The sequence below is a fragment of the Juglans microcarpa x Juglans regia genome, chromosome 2D (assembly GCF_004785595.1).
Source record: "Juglans microcarpa x Juglans regia isolate MS1-56 chromosome 2D, Jm3101_v1.0, whole genome shotgun sequence".
Classification (NCBI taxonomy): Eukaryota; Viridiplantae; Streptophyta; class Magnoliopsida; order Fagales; family Juglandaceae; genus Juglans; species Juglans microcarpa x Juglans regia.
In genome coordinates, this window is record NC_054596.1 from 34,825,188 (window position 1) to 34,845,828 (window position 20,641).

At 38.4% G+C, this 20,641-nt stretch overlaps 3 protein-coding genes across 4 annotated transcripts in view; 1 reads left to right on the top strand and 2 right to left on the bottom strand.

Moving 5' to 3' along the window:
- The first annotated feature begins 361 nt into the window (after positions 1-361).
- LOC121250930 (probable polyamine oxidase 5) lies at positions 362-3,086 on the top strand. Of its 2 annotated transcripts, none has more exons than XM_041150192.1 (2): positions 362-2,236; positions 2,345-3,086. In XM_041150192.1, exons 1-2 carry the CDS (start codon positions 593-595, stop codon positions 2,411-2,413), a joined length of 1,713 nt encoding a protein of 570 aa, XP_041006126.1. In that variant the 5' UTR covers positions 362-592; the 3' UTR covers positions 2,414-3,086. The 2 variants fall into 2 exon arrangements, with proteins under 2 accessions (XP_041006126.1, XP_041006127.1); XM_041150193.1 differs by having other exon boundaries at positions 365-2,256.
- Positions 3,087-13,176: 10,090 nt separating this feature from the next.
- LOC121248479 (beta-galactosidase-like) overlaps positions 13,177-20,641 on the bottom strand; it is a 51,456-nt gene continuing 43,991 nt past the window's right edge. Inside the window, exon 18 of the mRNA XM_041146953.1 lies at positions 13,177-13,300. Coding sequence (XP_041002887.1) covers positions 13,192-13,300 — 109 coding nt within the window. The 3' untranslated portion in view covers positions 13,177-13,191. The remainder of the gene's footprint in view (positions 13,301-20,641) is intronic.
- LOC121248482 (beta-galactosidase-like) lies at positions 13,391-17,466 on the bottom strand. Its single transcript, XM_041146956.1, has 17 exons — positions 17,290-17,466; positions 17,108-17,203; positions 16,900-17,012; positions 16,737-16,803; positions 16,522-16,614; positions 16,201-16,344; positions 16,028-16,116; positions 15,829-15,934; positions 15,632-15,719; positions 15,421-15,539; positions 15,101-15,262; positions 14,754-14,929; positions 14,555-14,664; positions 14,354-14,463; positions 14,129-14,239; positions 13,719-13,829; positions 13,391-13,600 (listed from the first exon to the last, which is right to left on the bottom strand). Exons 1-17 carry the CDS (start codon positions 17,464-17,466, stop codon positions 13,391-13,393), a joined length of 2,082 nt encoding a protein of 693 aa, XP_041002890.1.

Genomic DNA, 20,641 nt, shown 5'->3' on the forward strand with positions numbered 1-20,641 from the left:
GTCCATCTATTTGGTGAAGAATAAGGTCCATCAATTGATCAGAACCATTGCAGAAATGGCCAGCTGGTGGGCCGACCCCCAACCCAATCTACTTGGCCAGGTAGGTGAAAGGCACCATCAACCTTTTATGTTTCTTGGTATCAATATATTTCTATATTTCATTTTGCCTTGGTAACTTTGCTTTGAGTTTCTTTTTTTTTTTTCCTTTTTCTTCTTGGCAAAGGAGTAACTGGCCTTCAGAAAGTAAAATTAAGTCTGTGATATTCTGATCAGAAATGGCAATTGGATTTTGGGAGACTATGAAAGGTTTATATGAGAGGGAATGATCTATATGGTATTGAGATATATGCAATATTAATGGTAGACTCATGAAAAGTGGAGCCCTGTCTTTATTAGACATAATAAAGAAAAAAAAACAAAAAACAAAAAACAAAAGTAAACTATTGGCTCAGGAAACCACATACCACGAAAGCCTTATAAATCTCTGATTCAGTAACTCAATCTCACCTATAGTTCTTGACTCGGTTCTCTATCTTTTTCTGATATTTTTCTCTCTATTTTTGTGCCTGTGCAAACTTGTAGAAAAGCAACAATGGTGACCAAGAAGCCAAGAATTGTGATAATTGGAGCAGGAATGGCTGGCCTTACAGCTGCAAACAAGCTCTATACTGCCACTGGCTTCAAAGACTTGTTTGAGCTGTGTGTTGTGGAAGGTGGGAGTAGAATTGGTGGCAGAATCAACACTTCTGAGTTTGGTGGTGACCGGATTGAGATGGGCGCAACTTGGATCCATGGCAATGGAGGCAGCCCAATTTACCAAATTGCTCGAGAAAGCCATGCACTGGAGTCTGAGCAGCCATGGGAGTGCATGGACGCGTGCCCTGACGAGCCCACCACCATTGCTGAAGGGGGATTTCAGCTAACTCCATCTATTGTCGAGCCTGTGGCGACCCTATTCAAGAACCTGATGGATTATGCTCAAGGAAAGTCAATCCAAGACTGTGCAGGCAGTGATTACTCTAACCTTTCAGCTAAGGCTTTGAAGATTTCTGCAAGCAATGGTGGCCAAGGAAAGCTCAGTGTCGGTTCTTTTCTACGACAAGGACTAAATTCTTATTGGGTTTGTAAGAAAGATCAGGGAGAGCTCCAAGGATATGGTAAATGGAGCAGAAGGATGCTTGAAGAAGGAGTATTTGCAATTCATGAGAACATCCAGAGGACTTATACATCAGCTGGTGATCTTTTATCTTTAGATTATAGTGCAGAAAGCGAATATCGTATGTTTCCTGGTGAAGAAATCACCATTGCCAAAGGCTACATGAGCGTAATCGAGTCCCTAGCTTCTGTTCTACCACCTGGTTTAGTCCAATTTGGCCGAAAGGTCACAAGAATTGAATGGCAGCCTGAAGAACATGAATCTTCAGACAAGGAAAAAGTTCATGGTGCTAGGCCAGTGAAGTTGCATTTCTGTGATGGTTCCAACATGTTGGCAGATCATGTTATTGTCACGGTTTCATTGGGAGTGCTTAAAGCCGGAATTGGGGAAGATTCAGGTTTGTTCAGTCCTCCCCTGCCTTCATTTAAGTCTGAGGCAATATCAAGGCTCGGTTATGGCCTTGTCAACAAGTTGTTTCTGCAAGTGGAAGGCGATGATTTCAACAAGTTTCCATTTCTCCAAATGGTTTTCCATAGACCTGACTCGGAATTCAGGCATAAAAAAATACCTTGGTGGATGAGGAGGACAGCTACTCTGTGGCCAATTTATAGCAATTCCCGTGTCCTGCTATCTTGGTTTGCAGGAAAAGAAGCATTAGAGCTTGAATCACTCCAAGATGAACAGATCATTGATGGGGTTGCAACAACAATCTCAAGCTTTCTATCACAACCCCACAAGCAAGCCAACTCAAACAGCCGTGAACTATGCAATGGGAACATGAATTCTATGAAAAACTGTCATGAAAGTGAAGTGAAAGTCACCAAAATACTGAAGAGCAAATGGGGTACGGATCCTTTATTTTTGGGGTCTTACAGTTATGTTGCAGTTGGATCAAGTGGCGATGATTTTGATACGATGGCCGAGCCATTGCCAAAACATGACAATGCTGTTTCGCCTTCACTTCAAATTCTGTTTGCAGGAGAAGCAACGCATAGAACCCATTATTCTACAACTCATGGAGCTTACCTCAGTGGTCTTAGAGAGGCCAATAGGCTTCTTCATCATTATCACTGTGTTGAGGTTAAGGTTTAGGACACTTGGTAAATTTTCTTTTAATTTATTATTGGAAAGTGGTTCGTATAATCTCATTCTCAATTTCATCTAAAGCATGTATCTGTTTCTTTATAGCGGCTAAGAATGGGAGGGAAAGGAAGGAAAATTATGAAGGATGAAAGAGAGAGAAGGCAACATTTTTAGGTGTACTGTAAGAACTAAAGAATTTCCTTTAATTTTTATTTTCCTTCTTGTTTTTCTGTTGGGTTCTCTTTGTTTGTGAGCGCAGTTTTGCTGTTCATTTGATCCCTTTAGCTTCAAAGCAAACCAACTGAGATTGTGTTTGACATTTGATATTCTAAAGAAAAGAACAAGGAAGCTTTGGATCCCACCTCTCTCTCTCTCTCTCTCTCTCTCTCTCTCATCACCCAAGTGTGTTTTTGTTTTGTGTCGTCCAAACGACAGGATCCGATGAAACCGGCTCTTTCCAGCTTGGAGCCTCTTCACCAGGTCCTTTTCTTGACCCGAGGCTTGTTACACTGCCCACGACATTGTGCTCTTGGATCAAAACAAGCCCTTATCACTCTTTTATGAGAGAATCAAAACAAAATTCTGAGGCATTCTTCTGTTTGAATTGGATTAGACCTTTGAGTACTTGGGACAGGCAAATGAGCTGGTCACATGAAAATGAGATAGAACCACTACTCTTTAGGTTCCCCATGAAGTATCTTCACCTACTGTATTTGCCAGTAGAGTCAATCAGAGCAGTAACCAAAGTGTCCTTTACAATGAGACAGAATTGGAGATGCTTATGGTCCTCTGATTACATTAATATTTTGTACAGAAGCTCTCTTGGATGGGACCCATTAGAATGTCAGGTCCCATTCCATTCATAATATGTTAAAAATCAGACATACATTGAAGACAGTTTGCTCTTAGTTGACAGCACCATTGGTCTATCCCACTTGCTGCCATTACATTTCTCCACCGAGCATATCCATGCTAGATATGGAAAATCAAATGGTTATGACATGAAATTGTGACATTTCCTTTCAAACCAGACAAGGAAAAACAGAATCACATCATTTAAGGCTCTAAGTTTTCCAGTGACCACAAATTTGCTGAGTCCCCCCCTCCCCCAAGATTTGATTTCCTGGGTCTATGTGTTTTGTGGTACACTAAATCATCAAATCAAGAGCCATTCATAGTGGCTCTATTATTGTAAGAATTTTCGGACTCCCCCCCCCCCAAAAAAAAAAAGAAAAATACTGGAATGCCCGACCCCACCTGCTGTCTCCTCAATTTTTTTTTTTTTTTTGCCTCCTGTGTTCTTCAATCACCCTTGGATGATTACCCATATCACAGACCAATCAAATCGGTCACCAAGATCTTTGTCTGATTCTTAAAAAACCAATGAGAATCTCCATCCTCACCTCACCTAATGGCTAAATTGACATTTTCTTACTTCCCTTTCCCCTCTGTTGCATCTAATCTTCATTAGCATCACCTTTATCAACAATGGTGGCATGTTCTGTTGATAAACTCTAAATAGTTTTCAGTCAATGACACACTACTCATCTCATAAACTAAGGAAATAACCATTCACTTTTGTTGATACTCAGCTCAAGAGAACACATAAGATGTAATTAGGACAGGTTTCAAGTTAAATAAGATTTAAAAAAAAAAATAGAAATGCAATAAAAGCTTACTCGAAATCACCACCTAGTTGTTTATTTAGTTGGAGTTTTTGACCACTGGGCTACAAAGTGCTTTGGATTTGGGGCCATTGAATAGACGACACGTGCAAATTTGACGGTTGATAGTGCAAGATGTTACATCTCACTTCCGTATACTGTAAGCAGTTTGCATGTTCCCTTGATACTCACAAAATTTGGTCCAATTATTTCATTTTGATGGTGACTGAAGGTTTTACTATGTATGAATCTCTTGAATGATACCCCAAAATAAAAGAATTCATGCATCTCTTAGTAAGATGACAGAACTCAGTTCAATTATAGAGAGTTGGGAGAGCTTGAAGAAGCTTGAGTATTGTCCAAAACTGCATTCATCATGACATCTTCCACCTTTGGACCACATCATTTCGTTTCCTTTAGGTGTCCCAGACCACTTTAACCTAATGATCGATGTTTTGCTTTTCCACAACTCTTAGATTATAAAAGTTTAATGATATTATGAGCTATCTGTCTGCTTTATTCTTTCAAAATCCGAATATCTTTTTTCACTATACAGTGACCCAACTGTGCAAATGGAAAGAAAACTGATTTAAGTAAGCTATCATGCATATTTGTATCTGACCCTTCTGCTTTAAAAAGGGCTTGTGATGATAGAAGGAGACCAAAAAGAACATCTAGCATGTCTACAAATTTGTGAGAGGGAATCTAGAGTTCTAATCCTAGGGTTTATAGGGTCTTTGAATGGTTCCCAACTCCCAAATGCTCACAAGCTGATCATTCAAAATTATGGTCTTTTTTTTTTTTTGGAATTTCTAAACAAACTCCCGTTGCAACAAAGATAATAAATAAAAAATAAAAAAAAAAAAAAAGATTTTAAGACCAAAACATTAATCTTCACTCATTCTCTCTAATCTAAGAAGATGGTCATCTAAAATATTTGATGAAGAGATCGACATTTTCATCCTCAAGATCTTCGATTAATGAAAGCGAAAATATAGTGAGAGAAACGGCATCGATGTGCCCAAACATTTTAAATAATTATGGTCCAATTAACACTAAAGTTTACCTAAAATCTCAGACAATGCAAAGCAACCATGGATCTGTCCTTCACAACAGTTCAAAAGCAATATCTTCTTGGATTTGTCCCGTTAATGAATGGTTCAATAATTTCCAACCAGTTGGGAGAATCCCAGTAGAGAACAAAAACTATGATTCATAGACTTGTTGGCATGAGGGACCTCAGGTAACTGTAGGGTAATAACAAGTAATTGGGTGCTGGCACTTTATTTTATTTTTTCTTGTTCACCTGTCAATAGCAGTGTCCTACTGCAGAACCAGAAAAATCACTGAAGTTTGATATTTCATGAATCTCTGAAGCAGTTGTCCCAGTACCATCATTTTCTTGGTGCATTTACTTATATTAGTGAATAATTTAGGAGTTGTAGGTATATATGGTCTGTGCCTAAATGCAGTGGGTGTGAGCTTGAGCCATTGAGAATCTGCCTTGAAAAATCGATTAGGATCAGTTTATGGGTTCAGTCCAGACTCACTGACAATTTTGGGGGATCAATCTAGAAAGGATTGCTTTTCAGAGAAGCAGAAATGATGATTACCAAAGTTTGGTTCTCTGAGTCTGGACTTCAAAAGTGGACCAAGAAAAGAAGTACGTGGCAGATGAAAGAGGATAAAAATACCGTGACATATTACTAAAGGATTTTAGAGTTTGAGAAATTCTATCTCACGGGACGAGAAAGAGAGAAGACTTGCATTTCATTAATATACTGTATTTACAGATCGAGTAATTAGATACAAGAGTGCTGTATTTACGTATTAAAAAGGGAACTACAGCTAGACTTTCCTATAATGATGCAGCAAATATTCTATCGATTTTCCAAGTCTTGATGCGTGATATCCAGAAATATTCTCTTGCATTTTAATGTAACCAGGATCACGGTGCTGCATAATCTTCTCCACTGATGCAATAGTGCTGTCAATTACTTCGCGTCATGAAGAAATTAGTAAATTTATATTTCAAGGTGTATACTCTAGGCTCAGCTTGGATACTAAAATCATCTCAATTTATTTCATCGTTACAATTTTTATAAATTTCTATATAAAATACAATAAATAATTTACTTATAAAAAAAATATATAATAAACAATTCAACTTTTTCAAATTCCATAATAATAATAATATTATTATTATTAAAAAAAATATTTTACTAATATTTTATTCAACTTTCAACTTTCATCTAAAATCATCTCATCTCATCTCACTATCAAAACCCCACCTTAATTGGATTGGTTAGGACAATAACTTGCAAGAAAAGATATTCAAATTCAATGTGATATACCCAATATTGGATGCGCCACTTCAAATTGGCCAATTCTTATCCTAGTAATATATATATAGATATATATTTATATGGAACAGAAATTAGTGTAGATGAGCAAAACAGACATTAAGATAAGGTACAAGTACCAAATTTGATGATGTCTTTCTTACGGCCCTCACCAGCAAATATTGTTCAGAGTTTTTTATGAAAGATCTACCTACTCAATTGAATCTCTGCAACCTGCAGGTCCATTATCAGACTTCGAATTGATATTTGATTTGGGTATTTTTTTTTTATTGTCATCCTTAATTGTATCCTAAACAAATGTGCAACCACCTCCCTCGGCTTTGTCCCCACTCGTTTCTCAACCAAACCTGTTGTCCGAGCAGGGGAGTTGCTCAGTGGCCTGTATGGAACTCCAATCCAACTGACGAAGTTGCTAACTGTGCATGTTCTGGAAGAGGAGATAGAAGCTGAAAAAGAGATAATGGAGGGTTACTCAGGCAATATCCAAGCTCTACTTCAGTCCTATGGTGATGTATTTCAGGAGCCTAAGGGATTACCTGATCATGCTATTAACTTGTTGTCCGGTACCAAACCAATCTCCTCAATAAGGCCTTATCGATATCCTTATTATCAAAAAGAGAAAATTGAAAAAATAGTGAGGGAACTTTTAAATTCAGGGGTTATACAATCTAGCCAAAGTTCCTACCCCTCACTTGTCCTTTTGGAAATGAAGGTAGATAGCTCATGGAGATTATGCATTGATTATAGAGGGCTAAATCAGGCCACCACCAAGGATAAATTCCCCATTCCGGTTGTGAAAGAGTTAATGGACGAGTGATATGTAGCTGTGATTTTTTTCAAGTTGGACTTGAGGTCCAAGTACCATCAAATAAGGGTTAAACTAGAAGATATTTCTAAGACAGTATTTCGAACCCACGATGGTCACTACGAATTTATAGTAATGCCCTTTGGGTTGACCAACACCCCTCCACCTTTCAAAGTTTCATGAACGAGGTATTTAGACCTTACATTCGAATATTTATGTTGGTGTTTTTTGACGACATGCTAGTTTATAGCAAGAGTGAATAGGAGCATAGAGAGCATTTGAAATTGACATTGGACACCTTGAGACACACCGACTTTATGCTAAATGCAGCAAGTGTAAATTCGGTAGCCTACCTTGGTCATTTAGCTTCAACAAAGGTGGTTAGGGTGGATCCAGAAAAATTGGCAACCATGAGGGATTGGCCACTCCCAAGTTCTTTAAAAGGGTACAGAGATTTATAAAAGGGTACGGAGGTATCACTGCCCCACTTACAGATATGTTGAAAGAGAATAGCTTTGAATGGACAAAAAAAATCTAAGGCTACTTTTTATCACTTGAAAGAGGTTGTGGTGCAACTCTAGTGTTAGCAGTAGGGGTGGGCTCCGACTCTGACGGAGTCGGAGTCAAATTGCCCCTCCGACTCCGACTCTGATCGAAGGTCGGAGCTCCGACATCCGATCGAAACTCCGAACAGTGGTCGGAGCTCCGACTCCGAATGAAATTTCCGACCTCCGTTCGGAAATCAGCAACATATATATTTTTTTATAAGTGAACCATTTACACATATTTGGTTTATTCAAGAGTTTTCAATACTTTAAATATTCCTTTTGATTTTGTTACTGAATTTTGATTATATCTTCAATTTGTTTTATGTCCGCCTGAAATTTAGCATTAAAAGTGCTCATGACTCATGAGTCGAAAATTACACAAATTTTTAACTGACTTTAACCCTTGGGTGCACTACAAATTGCAGTTGTTTTGTTGTGGTTAATTTACTAGAGTATGGAGGCTGCTTGTTGATGCAACACTTGCTTTTTCAGTTGGATAATAAATTATAAATGTTTGAGAGAGGATGGATAAGTACTAATAGAAATTATAGAATAAAGAGTACTTATTCCACGTCTTTGCTCGGGATATAACTACATAAATATAACTACATAAATAGTTTAAAAAGTAAATAACATGTATAATGTAGCCATAAGTTATAACAATCTCATTTATAACGTAATAACAATATAACTCAGCCTTGAAATATAACTACATAAAAATTAAATACGAATTTCACTCAAATGACCAACGAGTTAAATCTCAATACCATTCGGTACGTACATGACATCAACTAGAGTAATTAGCTTGCATGGTGTATGCTATATTATATATATATGTATATATACCTTCTCTATATTAATACTTCACAAATGTCTCTATTAATTCACACCTTCAAAGAAATTGCGGGAAAGAATGATTGAAACTCAGAATCCGTAATTCAAGCGGATGATCACTCTATATTAATTGTTTGGTCGGCTGTCATTGGCACTCAGCTCACTTTTTTTCCAATGGTTTAAAACGTACATTACAATGGTATAATCTCTAGTTAGGATGATCTAAGTGGCACACAAAACTGCTAAGCATTCAATGTGCAAGAATCCAGGTCAACAAAGAAGAATTAATTATCAACCCCAAGCAGTTTGCACCTTTATTCTCTTCACGGTATCTAGTGCAGGGCTAGGCAAAATTGACATCAATGAAAAGCCATGTGATATCATCATCCAATGGAGCTATGAAATTGATGGGATTCAGATTTTGACTTTTTTTTTTTTTTTTTGGGGGGGGGGGAATAGTTTGCTTTTGTCTCTAAAAAGTCGAATTAATGGATGTATTGTCAGTGCTCCTCTCCTTTCTATTTCCATAATATGTATGTCTTTATAATATATTCCTAAACCTCTTCTTTTTCTTTTGATTTCCCTTTTCTTTTTTCCCCTTCGTTTGTAAGTCTAAGATTCATCCCAAATATCAATATGCACATATTGATACTTGTAAAAAAAAAAACACAACGTTCACGTGTTGAGAAGATCTCTTACACATTTTATCAAACACTATGCATGCATACAAAACAAATTACAAACCCATCATACATTTCATTAAACACATTTCCTTACTACAAATTTACAAAATCAATTCATAAGAATCACAACAAAATACCAATTCACAAGAGAGTGAGAGACATTTACATAAAATTAATTAATTAAACTACTAAATTTAATTTTAGGGCTCGGAAGTTCGGAACCCGTCACTCTCACTGTAGGCTGAAGCTCGGCTTGAAGTTGCACGGAGGAGCAACGACGAACGGCGGCAACGGAGATGCGAGACGCAAGAGCGACGTGAGACGCAGCACTGCAGCAGATTGCAGAGTCGCAGACGAAGCAGACGAGGTCACGAGAGAGAACAGAGAAGTGAGAACTGAGAAGGAAGAAAGAAGAGGAGGCTCCTGCGTTTTGGCCCCTTTCGTTCCATAAAACGACGCCGTCCCACATTAAGTGGGATGGCGTCGTTTATATTTTTTTAACAAAACCCCAGATGTAAAACGACGTCGTTTTACATCTGCGTTTTGTTAAAAAAATTCGGAGTCGAAATTCCGAGCTCCATGGAGCTCCGAATTCTGACTCCGACACGGGGTTCGGAGCTACTCCGAACTCCGACTCCGAAATCCAACCACTCCAACGGAGTCAGAGTCGGAATCAGAGCGGATGTCGGTCGGAGTCAGAATTTCCGAAATTTTGCCCAGCCCTAGTTAGCACTACCCGATTTCTCTTTTTCCTTCGTGATTGAATGTGATGCATCGGGTTCAGTAGTGGGGGCTGTTTTGATGCAGAAGGGAAGACCCTGGAGTTTTTCAGCCAATCATTGAAGGGTGGAAATGAAGAGATGTCAACTTATGAGAAAGAATGGTCTGCTATTGTGGTAGCGGTGCAAAAGTGGAGACCATATCTATTGGGGCATCCCTTTGTGATAAGGACTGGCTAGCAAAGTTTAAAATATTTGATGGATCAAAAGGTAAGCAACCTTGTCCAGCAAAAAACGAGTCACTAAATTGTTGGGGTGTGATTTTCTAGTGGAATACAATAAGGGGAATGAGAATAAGGTAGTTGATGCCTTATCTCAAAAGGAAGCTGAAGAGAAGTGTTCTCTTTCTTTGATTTCATTTCTCACCGTGACTAGATGGATGAGTTAAAAGAGGCGTATGAGCATGATGAAGATTTTCAACAGTTGATAAAATAGTGCAAGGATAGAAAACTATCCCCAATGTATTCTATTAAAGGGGAGGTGCTTTTGTATAAAAACAGACTCTACATTCCCTAACAAGGATCATTTAAGGCTAAGTTGATTTGATGCACAATAGTATGTGGGGAGGCCACTAGGGGTATAACAAGACCATCCACAGGGTTAGAAAGGAGTTCTACTGGCCAGGTTTGAAAAAAGTGGTTAAGCAGTTCATAAGGGGCTGTGATTTATGCCAAAGGGTTAAAATTGATAACACCATGCCTAGTGGGTTACTACAGCCCTTTCCTATACCCCAACAACCATAGGTTTCAATAGCTTATGTGTAGTCATGGACAGGCTTACCAAGTATGCCCACTTCACTCCCCTCAAACACCTCTACACTGCATAAAAAGTGGTTGAGTTGCTTTTGAAGGATGTCTTCAAGCTGCATGGCCTGCCCCTGTCCATTTTTTCAAATAGGGAAAACACTTTCACAAGTAGGTTTTGGCAAGATATTTTCACTCTCCAAGTAATGCAAATGGACATGAGCACTACCTACCATCCTCAAATTGATTGTCAATAAGGCTATGGAAAACTACCTTAAGTGTTTCTCGGGTGATAGGCCTAAGGATTGGTCAATCTGGGTCTCTTTTACTGAGTGGTGGTATAATTCCACCCTACACCACTCAACAAAGCTCATACCGTTTGAAGCCTTGTATGGATGTTCTCCACCAAGGCTCCTCAACTACATTCAGGGCAGTGCTAGACTGGAAACTGTGGAATCAAGCTAACTAACAAGGGACCAGATCTCATAGATTCTCAAACATAATTTACACAAGGCCCAGGAAAGGATGGAAAAAAATACTTAGATCTCAAAAGGAAAGAACATGAGTTCAATATAGGTGATTGGGTATACTTGTGCCCCCAGCCCTACTGACAAGTTTCCATCTCACACTGCTGTGACCTTAAGTTGTCTCCGAGGTATTAAGACTCATTCCATGTCCTTCAAAATGACGGATCTGTGGCCAATAACTGGATCTACCTCCCACTACAAGGATACTTCCTACATTTCACATATCTCAACTTAAAAGGAGAATGGAGGCTAAGTTCATAGTCATACTTAAGCTTCCACCCATGGATTCCATTGGGGTCTTGAAGCCAGAGCTGTAAGAGGTCTTAGGTTGCCACTTGACCAAGGTTAAAGGCCAAGCACAACCAGAGCCCCTCATTTGGGGGCAAGGGCAGAAGATTGAAGAGGCTACATGTAAATCATATCAGCACCTCAAGAAAGCCTATCCCCACCTTGTGGGCAAGATCTTTTAAGAGGGAGGGTTTGTAATACATCTATTGTGCAAAGCCTGAGGACACAAACTATGGAAGTATTAGGAAGCTGATGGTCAAAGTATAAGAACTGATTAGTTGAGTTTAGTTTAGTTTACTTCATATGGGTTGTGGGCCATTATGTTATTTCCTATTATGTTATTTTGTGGGTTATTAAGACTTTTATGTTTGTACTTTGTCCCTGTGTTTCACGGGCCCGTAAGGTAGAGTAACAAGTATGGGCAAGGCCCTTTTCTTAACTAATTAAGGTTTATTTGCTTTTATGTGTTATCGGCCCATCTAGGGTCAACTACTGTGCATTGAGCCAGAGTCTATTCTGTTTGGCTATGCAGAAAGTAGTCAAAGCTTTTTCTTCCTCTTTCCCTCATTTTTCTTAAGTATCTTGGATTGAATTTAGAAGTAAACATATCATATAGAGCTTGTTAATATTACAAATTAGTTGCCGGTGGATCCTTTCCATTGTGAAAATCTAGGAGACAATGGTATTTTTTGCTCAAAGCAGACCATTATGCGATTTGATGTGATAATCACGTTTGATTTCAATGATTTTTTTTAGATTTTTCCAACTTCAAATGATCAAAGTAGGCCTTTGATGTCCATTTTAAATAATATTAATCGACCAATTTGATGAGGGTATGATAAGTCACTTCCACAAAAAGAAATACCATTTGCGAGAGATTTGAAGATAATTTTACATCACATACTACTCCTATTTATAAGATAATTGAGATTTATAGGATAATTGAGATTAATACTAAATCATTCTTTGAGTGGAAGGATAATAATAAAACACAAAATTTAAATATGTTCAAAGCTTTTTACTCTAACATCTCGCATTAAGTTCAAGATGAAAATTTATGAAGTTTTGAGTTTGAAAAATGGGCAATAAATGAGCCTAGGCCCAAAACTAGGCAGATAAGGTGCTGAATATGGGCCTTAATCAACAGTCCAAGAAAAGATGTAAGGCTTTAAACCATTCTCGTAAAATAATTAAGCTCCATTTAGATAGAAAAATGAGATAAAATGATTTTAGATTAAAGTTAAATAAAATATTATTTTTTAATATTATTATTGTGTTTAAATTTAAAAAAATTGAATTATTTATTATATTTTATGTAAAAATTTAAAAAAATTATAATAATGAGATGAGGTAAAATCGTTTCCGTACCAAACGGTACCTAAACCAGCGAAGAATCTAACGAAAAGGCCTAAACAGTGGCTACTTAAAAGTCTTTCTTTTAAAGAAGATGTGGGATACTTTCTTTTCTTTTCTTTTTACCTCCATGTTTTGCAGTCCAGAAATTCAGCACGTGATAGCATGTGAAGACTTGCGACATGAATGATAGACTTTGTGGCATGTGTGATATAATGTGATATATAGTTGGACGATAGAGATGAGAAGTCCATGAGGAAAATTATAGAAGAGGAAATAAGTAGCTTTTATCTTTCCATAAGCTGTAGTAAATGAATCAATAAATCCAACCAAACAATGATTTTCCCCCGAGCCAAAGAGGTATTTTATCCTGTTCTTCTGACCAAAGAAATTCCTCTTGGGTCACCACCCCATTCTTCAAGCACGACCAATAGGATACCCTTTGGGCTCAGCCATGAGCGTGGAACATGGTACCTGTAATTAACAACCTTATTAGAAATCTATTCCATGTTGCAGAGATGTGGATGCAATTAGGTTTGATTTTAAGAATTATTAAAATTCCTCTCACCATCTTTGAGAGGAGCTCCCACAATCACTTTGGCATTTCTTTTCATTGTAATATCCAGTATAACTGCATGTGCCACAGCTACCATATGCTTTGTTTGCAGCCCAGTGGCGCCCAATGCTTTGGCCATTTATCCATACCTCACCTTTTCCCATGCTGCTCATATCTAGAGCCAATGGTTCATTTCCTTGTGGGGCATCAAAAGCAGTCTGAAAATACCAATAATGAAATCAATATTTCTAGAAAAACTTGCATATTTTTGCCCCAAATTCCGGAGGACTAGAATTCAAAAAGCCATTATCTGGGTACCAGGATCGTTCTAATTACCTTGTACCATGTCAGAGGGCGCCTTGTCACCAGTCCTGCTCCTCCTGCCCATCTCACAAAGGAGCTTCCTCTAGATGAAAAAACACCCATATCTTCACCGTGTAGACCTTTCTGTTCAAAATCATGCACAGGTGAGTATTACTTTCATGTTAGCATGCATACAGGCTTCATCTCAAATGGCATATGTTATTTAGACACTGATTCATTCCACAAGTTACTGTAGAGAACTGTTTTTATGGCTCAATTATGAATTGATTTTCTTTGAAAACTTCAGGTGCCTTTTTACTACTGAGGCTCTATATATGAATGATTCATGTTGCTGGTATATAAGTTTTGAATTCCATTTTTTTTTTCAGTATGATGGGAAGTGACATTTGAGATCAGTGAGGGAGGCTATGGAGGAAACAAACCTTGTAGGACCATTTCCATCGTGACATGTCCCATTTTCCATCATTGACACCCGACAAGGTGACCGGGCCAAGAATTCCGGTATTCCATGACTCAAAGTGCATGCCGATATTCTGAAATCAACAAAAACTAGATGCATAACGACCAAAGAAGATAAATGTGTGGTTCCGGTGCAGCCAAGAATGTTTTGCAAAAGGAGTAGACTGATCAAGAATGCAAATACTGACCTGAAGTCCAACAGTAGCGCTTAACAAAGCAATCTTGTTGACGCCCACTTTTAGATTCACTGCTTTCCAGAATGATAGTTTTGGATTTTCAGCTTTCCCATAAGCAACTCCTACCAAAGAGTAGAAAATCCTTGAGTTAGTAGAATAGAGCAAAAGCTTTATTTCCCAAAACTACTATCGTATGGGCAAAAAAATGTGTACCAACTGATTGGCCGTTGACGAAAACTTGCAAAGCATGGCCAGCAGATTGAATACTGAGGAAAGGAAGCTTTCCGGTTCTTAGAAATCCTTCATTTGCGTTTATAGTCACGCTGTGGGGACAAAAGATCAGATCCAAAAGTGATAAAGATAGTTTAGCAACTGATCACAACAACATTATTTGAGGTTCCATGTCACTCACTCTGTCATGTACCACAAATAGTCAGTGGTGTCCCAGGTGACACTTAGTTGCTCCTTTAATCCATCTGCTGTGAATGAACCTTTATCAGCAGGAGTGGCAACAGCTTCAGTGAATGACTGCCACCAGAAGGATCCCATCACCGGCACCATACTCTTATGCGAGCCATGAAGACGTGTCTGAAAACAGAATAGACGAGAATTTCACTAGTTGAAACTAATTCTTTTGGTCTCACTAGCTTGATATGTTCTCAAAGTTAACAAGCTAGGGTTGAATCCAAAAGTCCAATCTTGAAAGACAATGATTATGTAAATAAGAGATCATCAACAAGGGTATTTTTTTTTTCTTACCTTTGCTGTGTTAAAAATTTCAGTTCTGCAGTCAGGGAGAATGCTGATGGACCAAGCAGGCAGATTGTAACGACCATTTCCAAAGTTCACAGTTACAGAATATCTTTGGTCGTAGTTTGATAGGAATGCAGCACAAAGCCCACGTGCTTTGAAAACATGAGCCTTGTAATGAATAAAAGAATTGTGTCCCAAATTAGTATGCAGTAAAGAACCAGGAATAGAACTTCGACTGTAACAAAAGTGCTTGCTTGCACCCAAACACAGAGAAGCAGAAAAAGGAGTAAAATATTCAGGCTTTGGCAATCTGTAAAGATGAATACCTCTTGATTTCTCCCAAGTGACATGACCATGGGATTTGAGGATACTAGAGCTGGTTCAGCACGCTTGATGGCCAAATGCAAGTCTCTCAAATGGGTATATTTTGGTTCTCTAGGTAGCCCTGACATGCATAGAGTATATCAGAGACAATCAAAAAAGATTATAGAATTCTGCATGAAATATAAAGGTTTCTTTCTATTCATGAAATCTCACCATATTCATCAAGTGGAGCATCATAATCATAACTAGTGGCAACAAATGGACCCCCAGCAGTCCTGCCGAAGTTTGTTCCTCCGTGATACTACAGTGAAATTGGACAAAGAAAACAGAACTCTAAGCATGATTTCTTCCAATTAAACCCCAATTGGATGGATTTACTTGTAGACATATATTAGGAAGGATTGACTCACCATATAATAATTAAAGTATGTGCCATTATTTTGTATGAATTTTAACACTGCAAGGGCTATGTCTTCCACCGGTCTATATGGATTTGGACCACCAAATTCCGTGAACCTGGTTGTAAGATTTACAAAGAGCTAGAGCTTCAGTGAAATTAATTATAACATCAAAATGTCATAATATGTTGGAGAGAATCAAAAAAATTACCAGCTAGTCCAGAGTTCTGTCCACATTTTGGGTTTATAGTTTCTATTTGGAGTGAAGTTTTCACAGTAGAAACCATTGCAAGTGTTTATCTGTAATATGAACAGAGAGAATATAAGCTTAAGACATTCAAAAGTTTAAATTGCCATGCAGAGAAATGTTATAAGAAGTTTTACAATTGGATCAGGAGCATCCTGTTGCTTGCACATGACCCATGGGACTCCAGTGTGTTGATTCACAGCCATTGCAGCTGCCCATCTCGAGTAAGCAACTCCAGGATTACCAATTTCGTATTCCACTAGGTCATATTCATTTTCTATCTGCCATAGACAAGCAATGAAGAAGATTATAAAAACTGCCTGACTGAATGAGCCAATTCCACAGAAAATGAATTGGAAAATAAGGCCTAGGAGCAGCTATTTAGGTTCATGTTCATTGTTATACACATAGATACATGCATGCATGCACTCATACATGTATGTATATGTCTTACAAACCTGACTTAGAATTATTGGGCCTCCTTGGGGTTCAAACAATCTTTCTGCCTTCATGATATCGACGATCTTTGTGGTAAATCTTTGCATTTCAGCCTTTAATAAGAAATGTCATAAATAATCACTTAATTAGTTATACATGACAGAATATCACAAAAAGTAAATTTTAACATATTTCAAATGAACATTAATTAATTACAAGCACCCATATCTCTTACCTTGAATGGCCCATTGTCCGTCCTGAAGGCAATACCAGGAATGTACTTCAACCAAACAGGAAAGCCCCTGAACAAGTTCATAATCAGAATGTTTAATCTAAATCACTGTCACAAAAAATCTTCTTTTATATATGTTTGTAGTGCAGAGTTGTTATGTCTTTACCCAAAATTCCACTCAGCACAAGCGTAGGGACCAATTCGAAGGTGCACATAAAGACCAGCTTGCTGGACTAATTTTATGAAACGAACTATATCATACCTCCCTTGGAAATTGTACTGTAGAACACAGAGAAAATGGATGAAAAAGGCAAATAAATTTGAAGTAAATAAATAAAACTAGATAGGATGACATTTGTTTTATCATGGTTTACCTGTCCTCGAGAAGGCTCATGCCCATTCCAGAAGACATACGTCTGGATGACATCCAACCCTCCAAATTTAGCCTTCTGAATAAGACCAGGCCACATCTGTATATATTCACCAAAGAAACCTGCATAAATTAAGCCATGTCTAAACAGAAGAAGAATGAAGTTTGCATTCGAATGGTACGTACGTCAGGAGTGCTTCGTGGGTAATGAATGGATCCTGAGATAAGAATTCTTCTTCTTCCATTGATGAGGATAGCTTTGTTGTCGTACGAGACTGTCGCCACTGCTACGGTGAAAGCGCATGAGATTATCAGCAAGACAAGCATGCAAAATACGTTGGTTTTAACTACTTTGTCCGCCATAACTGACGAATCTTAAATTTGCATGCATGTTAGAGATTGGATGACGTCCCTACTATTTATACTACGAAAACTGATGTTTGATTACAGCGCATGCACTCTCATCACATAGCTATATATATCCATTCGACGTATCATTAACTATATATACATCTATTTGACGTATTAATATCTATATATACATCTATGTGACTTATCGTTATCGGTATAAAGATAAACATGTAAAATACTCTAGCTAGCTGGTTTTAATTAGTATTAATATTCCTAATTCTACTTCTAATTATAGCTAGATTGAGGATCTGTACCAGCCAAAGGATTTGAACAAGTCCAAGTAGAATCCAACGCCTACAATAAGCAACCCCAACATGGAGATTATGATTCAGTACAACAGATCACTTCACCTCAAACAAGGAGCCAAACTCTACTTCTTATTTGTATTTTCGAGTTCAAGCATTTACCATTGCATGTAATCTTATAAGCACCGAACTATATACCATGCCATAACCCAGATCTGTTTGAAGCCCAAGCTCAGCCCATTTCAAGCCCAACTTTGGGTAAATTAAGGCCCAAAGCCTAGCCCGCATACCCCTTAAACACCGAAAACGTTTTCCCCTCATCTCCTCTCCAGCGCCCCAATACATCTCTCTCTCTCTCTCTCTCTCTCTCTCTCTCTCTCTCTCTCTCTCTCTCATCCTCTGTGAGTTTCCGCTGCCAGCCCAATGCATGCCCCCGTCATCCCTCTCTTGTCTACCTCTCTTTCTTCATCACTCCGACTACTCTCTAAGTTGTTCTCCCTCTCTCATAGATGTTCCCTCTCTTCTTTGTGATTGTCGCTCACTATCGCAACCCAAGCCTTGCCCCACCACCGAACATCACACAAAGCCACTAGTAAGTCCTCTCTCTCTCTCTCTCTCTCTCCCCCGCTCGTCTCCTGCTCTTTCTTCTGTGAATTCATTCTAGCCCCGCCTCACTAAGTCTCCATCCACCCCTCCCATCCATCTCTCTTTTGTTTCTCTTCATATGCATCTCACACTCTCTCGATTTGCTAGCCCGTCTCCCACCCCTCTCTTTGCTAGAACACTGCGTTGTAGCAGCCACCCCCATCACACACTGTCACTACCAAGCTGCTTACTCATTAAGCACCACTCTCCACCAACGGCCTCATGCCTAAGCCTCATGTCGTTTGTCCACTGTCCTTGTTGTCGTCACTGCTCCTCCTGACCACGAGCACTCCATCGGCAAGCGCCTTAGTCTCTCTCTCTCTCTCTCTCAATCTCTCTCTCGGTCTCTCTTTAACTCTCTCTCAATGTCTCTTTGCTTCATTACAATGCTAGTGATCACCATGTTTCCATGGCACCACCGAGTGCCGCCCACATACCATTAGTCTAAGCCACTCCCCAGCAAACACAAATAGCTCCACTATACCGACTAGTCGCAAACCCTCCCTTTGCATTGCAGTGGTTTGCTATGGATAGAATATCTCCTCTATGCCACCTCAGTGCCACTGATCCAAGTTCGATATAAGATGCTCAATGCTCACTCTTTCTACTGTGGAATTCTCGGTCCATCTATGGCTAGTTGTTATTGATCTAATATGAGAGTTCTAAGAGTTTGAGGTGGAGTTTGGTCATGCTGCTTGAAATTACCTAAGTACCCCTGATTATGTATGTTAATGCTGAACAAAAGCTATTAGCACAGATTAGTAACCAATATAAAATATTAAGAGTGTTAACACACTAATTTGGTTACGAAGGGAAACCTTTTAAAGAACTCATCAGAAGTAAAACCCTACAGGGAAAACAAACTCAGGAAAACCAATTTTATTGATTGAGAGTATTACAAGTAAAACGTTTACAAAACCTTTGTAACTAGACAAGTTTACCCAAGACAAGCGACCTGCTTGTCTTCTACTGCAGTAAGTAGCCAGAACCTTTGACGCTCTCTAATCTTTGTCTTTCTTACTGGAACCTCTAGTAATTGAACTTGAACACCCCCTTGAAGTATGCTCTCACTCAATCTCACAGACTGAGCGTTTTGGAAAATCCTTCTTTCAAGAATTTTCTCTTACACGATCTCTTGAAATTCTACCCAGATCTTCAAGCTCTCAATGCTTGTGAATATGTATTGTTCAAGTGTATTTCTAAAACCCTCGGCCGACTCTTCTATAAATTGGCAATGTTGTGATTGATTTGGAGAATGACTGTACTGATAGGTCTATCCGGAATCTCAGCCAGATACGTTGCTAACTATTTGCGAACATCTTAGACTGGATCACTTCTTTTGGATTGCATCGAGTTCAAATATGCTTCAGTTTCTTCAATAAAGCTTGCGTCTTTATCATTTCAACTGACTCTTAAACTTGAAACATACATAGGACTCTTGTAGACTCTTATCTTATATATAAACAAGATTTGAGAAGAGTTACCATTCAAACACTTATCCTCATCGGATAACTTCTATTCAAATATTCATCCTTATCGGATGCAATCCTAGAGTCCTATTTAAAATTACATTCATCCATAATTCAAATTTAAATACAAACTCACATAATCCTAGCCAAACATAAATTACATTTACAATCTCCCCATTTGACTGATTGATGACAAAAATATATATTGGATGAATGTGATTTAAACCAGCAAAGATCTCATATAGACAATTATACTTCATATCAAAAAAATTCATCATAGGCAAAATGTTTGAAGTATCACAATGAGTCTTAACGTAACCACACACATATCAGTTTAATGTAGCAAGTGAAATCATTGTTCAATATGTAGACCAAACTGGAAAAAAAAAACTTTTCAAAAAAAAATAAAAATAAAAGGTGGTGGTGGTGGTGGTGTCCGCATTCTGTCAGCACTGCCCTGCTACTCCCTCTACCGACAGATTCATCCCATCTCCCCCTATGTGTTGTCAACATCAGTCAGAATTTGATTTTTGTTCTTCTTCAGGTGGATTTACTATCTTTAGAATCTGATCCACATCCAGAACAACTTATTGCAGCCTATCATTCACTTTCTCTGACTCATCCTGTAGGTCTGCTAACATTTGTTCCATTTTTCCCATTTTTTCTTCCCACTTATCCATAAAAGAATCAAATTTTGACTGCAAAATCTGAAGTTGTTTCAAGCACTTCGGTAGATTGTCCTGGGGTAGATGGGAAGATGTGGATGCC

Excerpts from the sequence above, each read along its gene's own strand:
- LOC121250930 (XM_041150192.1), top strand. The coding sequence starts at position 593 with ATGGTGACCAAGAAGCCAAGAATTGTGATAATTGGAGCAGGAATGGCT. Across the intron at positions 2,237-2,344 it reads ATCATTATCACTGTGTTGAG|CGGCTAAGAATGGGAGGGAA; the intron begins GTTAAGGTTTAG and ends GTTTCTTTATAG.
- LOC121248482 (XM_041146956.1), bottom strand. The coding sequence starts at position 17,466 with ATGGCGGACAAAGTAGTTAAAACCAACGTATTTTGCATGCTTGTCTTG. Across the intron at positions 17,204-17,289 it reads ACCCACGAAGCACTCCTGAC|ATGTGGCCTGGTCTTATTCA; the intron begins GTACGTACCATT and ends GAATATATACAG. Across the intron at positions 13,830-14,128 it reads GATGGAAATGGTCCTACAAG|AAAGGTCTACACGGTGAAGA; the intron begins GTTTGTTTCCTC and ends GATTTTGAACAG.